This window comes from Bufo gargarizans, unplaced genomic scaffold, assembly GCF_014858855.1.
Source record: "Bufo gargarizans isolate SCDJY-AF-19 unplaced genomic scaffold, ASM1485885v1 original_scaffold_1830_pilon, whole genome shotgun sequence".
Lineage (NCBI taxonomy): Eukaryota > Metazoa > Chordata > Amphibia > Anura > Bufonidae > Bufo > Bufo gargarizans.
In genome coordinates, this window is record NW_025334535.1 from 243,173 (window position 1) to 248,862 (window position 5,690).

The window sequence follows — 5,690 nt, forward strand, 5'->3', positions numbered from 1 at the left end:
AAGCCTGGACAGAGTGGGGCTGTGGATGTATTGAGGTGGGTAGAAGCCTAGACCGAGGAGCGGCTGTTGATATAGTAAAGTAAGTAGAAGCCGTCTCACGGTGCTTCTACCTGGATAAACTGGAACCCCAGGCGTGGCCGTCCGAAGCGCAGAAAAAGGGGTAGTAGTAGTAGTAGTAGTAGTAGGGGATGAAGAATAAATTGAATCCAGACCTTGTGATGAGGTTGATAACAGCTTTACTTGAATAAACAGGTTTTGGCATTAACGGTGGCATGCAAACTCCTCTCTTCTACATCTGTTGCTCTCTGACTCTACTGTGCTAACAGGATAGCTATAGAACTCAACTTTCTCTGGGTGCTGCACTTTGCTCTGTAATCTGGTCTGTGTCTCGCTTTATCCAGGGAAAACTTTCTCCTCCTGGCTTCTGAGGCTCTTTGCTTTGACCTCCAGATCCAGCTGAGCTGAAGGCGCTCAAGCTGGTCAAGACAGGGCTCATCCAGCAGAGACGGGCTCTTGCTGCCTTCCCCTAGCAGGGGGTACTCTAGACTCATTGTAAACTAGGACATCCCATCCCTGCAGCAAGTGGGGAAAACACCAAAGACACCACCGAGGGGGTGTTAGAATGGAAAGGAAGGTTCCACTCTAGGTACCTGTAGCTCTGCCATTTACGCTGCCACCTGCTGGTAAAACAGGCATATTACACTTGAACACAACCAGTTGCATCGAAATATATATGCACAATATGCAAGACCTGGAAATAAATACATAGAATGACATGTGGTTAACCATAGGAGATAGTAGCAAGGTGCAGAAGTGGTAATGCACCTCTGGGGTGTTACATACAGTACAGACCAAAAGTTTGGACACACCTTCTCATTCAAAGAGTTTTCTTTATTTTCATGACTATGAAAATTGTAGATTCACACTGAAGGCATCAAAACTATGAATTAACACATGTGGAATTATATACATAACAAAAAAGTGTGAAACAACTGAAAATATGTCATATTCTAGGTTCTTCTAAGTAGCCACCTTTTGCTTTGATTACTGCTTTGAACACTCTTGGCATTCTCTTGATGAGCTTCAAGAGGTAGTCACCTGAAATGGTCTTCCAACAGTCTTGAAGGAGTTCCCAGAGATGCTTAGCACTTGTTGGCCCTTTTGCCTTCACTCTGCTCGATTGGGTTCAGGTCCGGTGACTGTGGAGGCCAGGTCATCTGGCGCAGCACCCCATCACTCTACCTCATGGTCAAATAGCCCTTACACAGCCTGGAGGTGTGTTTGGGGTCATTGTCCTGTTGAAAAATAAATGATGGTCCAACTAAACGCAAACCGGATGGCATAGCATGCCGCTGCAAGATGCTGTGGTAGCCATGCTGGTTCAGTATGCCTTCAATTTTGAATAAATCCCCAACAGTGTCACCAGCAAAGCCCCCCCCCCCCCCCCCACCACCATCACACCTCCTCCTCCATGCTGCACAAAGACATGATGGTTGGAACCAAAGATCTCAATTTTGGACTCGTCAGACCAAAGCACAGATTTCCACTGGTCTAATGTCAATTCCTTGTGTTCTTTAGCCCAAACAAGTCTCTTCTGCTTGTTGCCTGTCCTTAGCAGTGGTTTCCTAGCAGATCTTCTACCATGAAGGCCTGATTCACACAGTCTCCTCCTAACAGTTGTTCTAGAGATGTGTCTGCTGCTAGGACTCTGGGTGGCATTGACCTGGTCTCTAATCTGAGCTGCTGTTAACCTGCGATTTCTGAGGCTGGTGACTCGGATGAACTTCTCCTCCGCAGCAGAGGTGACTCTTGGTCTTCCTTTCCTGGGGTGGTCCGCATGTGAGCCAGTTTCTTTGTCGCGCTTGATGGTTTTTGTGACTGCGCTTGGGGATACTTTCAAAGTTTTCCCAATTTTTCGGACTGACTGACCTTCATTTCTTAAAGTAATGATGGCCACTCGTTTTTCTTTACTTAGCTGCTTTTTTCTTGCCATAATACAAATTCTAGCAGTCTATTCAGTAGGACTATCAGCTGTGTATCCACCTGACTTCTCCACAACGCAACCGATGGTCCCAACCCCATTTATAAGGCAAGAAATCCCACTTATTACACCTGACAGGGCACACCTGTGAAGTGAAGACCATTTCAGGTGACTACCTCTTGGAGCTCATCAAGAGAATGCCAAGAGTGTGCAAAGCAGTAATCAAAGCAAAAGGTGGCTACTGTGAAGAACCTAGAATATGACATATTTTCAGTTGTTTCACACTTGTTTGTTATGTATATAATTCCACATGTGATAATTCATAGTTTTGATGCCTTCAGTGCGAATCTACAATTGTCATAGTCATGAAAATAAAGAAAACTCTTTGAATGAGAAGGTGCGTCCAAACTTTTGGTCTGTACTGTATATATTTGACATTTATTTGTACTGGTCTGCAGTAAAATTGATATCCAATGACCGTCTCATGTACCTCCAGCCACATAATCACTTGATGTTTTCTGTCCGGTGAATGCCTAATGGTTGGGGCCTGTTCTCCAGTGGTCTAAAATAAATTGTTTCTAGGCTCCAGCAGGGCACATTTTTGACAGTTTCCCTTTAAGACGCATAAAAAATGGCCCCTGATTAAAATACATATTTTTTGTGGGAATTTTTGTCATTGATCCCCCTCTGGTCACTGTCCATGTTGTGGGACTATTGGTGCACTTCTTGTAAGTATTTGGTGGCTGCAATAATGACCTGAAGGCTTTTTAGGTTCGCCTGCCATTAAAGTGAATGGGGCCCATCGCGAACATTTGATCGCGTTCGTGCAATCGCGTTTGCGAATCATCCCGGCCGATGTTCGTCCATCACTAATCTCCAGCACTATATAGAAAATTCCTATTCTTGTCCACAGTTTTCATGAGGAGCTGCAGAAAAGACATCTGTAAGCCTCCTCAGCCCTGCTTTCCTGTTTCTCCTTCTGCTTATCTTTACTGCTGCTGGGATTGTGCCCTTTTTGGGCTGTTTTACTTGGTGCTGGAGCTGTAATGCTAAACAGCCATTCAGAAGCGTAACCATACTCGAAGCCCTGCCCTGGCATCAAAGGTTGAAGCATGCAGAGGAGGACTTAGTATTTCCACGAACAACACATATAACTCCAAGGGATCAGTTTTCAGATTTCCATCCTGCCCATTGTCCTGTCATTGTGACACGTCCCCTGTGAGCCTTCATTACACAATACCTGCAGGATTCACAAGAACACAGGATCCAACTGAGGGGAAGGAGGACTTATCCACCATGATCGGCGTCGTGGGTGTTGTATCGCTGGCAGCTCTGGGATTCACAGCTTGTATTTCATTAAATCTCTCTGTGGTCATCATTTATCTGAAGGACTGGATGAACGGTCAGAGGTTGTCTGCACTTGACCAGATCTTGCTGAGTACAACACTCACCAGCATAACCCTGCAGCTCTCCATATCCTTTGATGCTGTTTTATATTTTGCCCGGATGTATGCTGTCTTTAGTGATTTTGTATATTTGTGCAATGTAGCCTTGTTTTTTTATCTCCTCGAGCTGCATTTTTGGCAGACTGCTCTGCTTTCTGTCTACTATTGTGTAAAGCTTGTCAACGTCTCTCACTGCTTTTCGTCATGGCTGAAAACTAAAATGTTGACCTCCCCAAACCAGCTTGTGCTGGCATTAGACATTGCTCTGTTCCTCTTGGCTCTGCCTCTCATTTGGAGCATCCAGATAAGCAACCTCAAAGACCCGACGCGTAATTCAAGTGTTAGCGGTTATATGGTTTCCTTGCATAGCATCTATGATGTATTCAGCATGACCATTGGTTGTATCGTACCGTTCACTATCACCTTCACCTGCATTGTGCTGAGTGTAAGGTCTGTCATCAGCCATGTCTGGAGAATCAGACAAAACGCCTCTGGATTCAGCTTCTCTCCTCAGATCCGAGCTCATGTCCGAGCTTCGACTACAATGCTTCTGAGCGAGGCAGTCAACTTGTCCTTGATCTTCAACGTACTTGTCCTATTTCAGACCACAGTTATTGCAGGAACAATATTACATTTCATTTACTGGTTCATTTTCATGGTTCACCCGACGATCCAGGTCATTGTTCTGATCACCGGAAACTCCAAGCTGAAGAGTCGACTGCAAATAAAATGTCAATAATGAATGAGACTTGGTAATACCTTCAGTAGATGCAGATATCTGTGGCCATCATCATCCAGAAGACAGTTTCTCCTCTTCTTCATGAACTCGAAAACACAACCTGTCAAATACGGAATTCTCTGACCTGCTCATATCTTGAAATAATCAGGTCATTACATAGTTACATAGTTTATATGGTTGAAAAAGGGTCTTACTGTAGGTCCATCACGTTCAACCATCTGATAGGTGGGGATGAAGTCTTTGATGTTTCTGTCTGAGCGCCTTTCCTCCAGATCAGTGTATAACTTGCATGTACATTGGGTTTGTACATATGGTCAGTGTAGACTTTGGTTCAACATCAAAGGTTGCAGTTAGTAAACCAGTACAGGCATATTGGACATATAGAACACAAACGGCACCAATATATTCTTCTAGAGCAGCCTGAACATACAGAACGTAATAAGAACCATCAGAAAATAGATCAAATTAGTTCAATGTAAAGAATACATAAAGAATTTCAACTGCACAGTGTAGTGCAAACCCAACCGCGAAGAGGAGGCGAAACGAATAGAAAAGAAACCGAGCTTACCCTTAATATAAACTACAGATTGGCGAGATGATGAAAAGCAGGAAGTGCTCAACCCCATATGCAGTGGTGCATCTATACCGGGGGCAGATCCTGCACTTGTGGTCCGCTGCTAATGGCAATCCCCAGCAAAAATGCATACAATGGAGGATGCCCACAGCGGACCACAAGTACCACAATAGACATCCTACACAGGATAGCAAATGTGTGGATGTGATAAACAGTATAAATAATATAAGACAGGTGCACCCCGCGGGCTTACTAAACCCTCATACTGATGTTAAATTGAGAGATTAGCCAACATCTCCTACTTGGAGGACATGTCTGAGCCCGAGCACCGCGCCAAGGTTTCTCAAATAGCTCGGGACCTAACGCTAAACCTACCTGTGCCATATGGGCAATACCAGGAGCCAGTGGGCAAATTACAGGAGCACAAGGTCTAGTATTGCCCATACGGCCCAGTACGAGGATTTAGTAAGACCGTGCAGCTGTCTTTGTATAAGTAAGGCTACTTTCACACTTGCGTTCGGGGCTCCGCTTGTGAGTTCCGTTTGAAGGCTCTCACATGCGGCCCCGAACGGATCCGTCCAGCCCTAATGCATTCTGAGTGGATGCGGATCCGCTCAGAATGCATCAGTCTGGCAGAGTTTGGGCTTCGCTCCGCTCAGCAGGATCCGGGTGTCCGCTTGTAGCATCCGGGTGTCCGCCTGGGCGTGCGGAGGCAAACGGATCCGTCCAGACTTACAATGGAAGTCAATGGGGACGAATCCGTTTGAATTTGACACTATATGGCTCAATTTTCAAACGGATCCGTTCCCCATTGACTTTCAATGTAAAGTCAAAACGGATCCGTTTGCATTACCATAAAAAAAATAATATATATATATTTTTTTTGTTCATGGTAATGCAAACGGATCCGTTCTGAACGGATCTAAGCGTTTGCATTATAGGTGCAGATCT

General features: G+C 44.9%; 1 protein-coding gene across 1 annotated transcript; it reads left to right on the plus strand.

Annotated features, from left to right (window-relative positions):
• The first annotated feature begins 3,267 nt into the window (after positions 1-3,267).
• Positions 3,268-4,165, plus strand: LOC122923721 (taste receptor type 2 member 9-like). The gene has a single exon (XM_044274572.1). It carries the CDS (start codon positions 3,278-3,280, stop codon positions 4,163-4,165), a length of 888 nt encoding a protein of 295 aa, XP_044130507.1. The 5' UTR covers positions 3,268-3,277.
• The last annotated feature ends 1,525 nt before the right edge of the window (positions 4,166-5,690 follow it).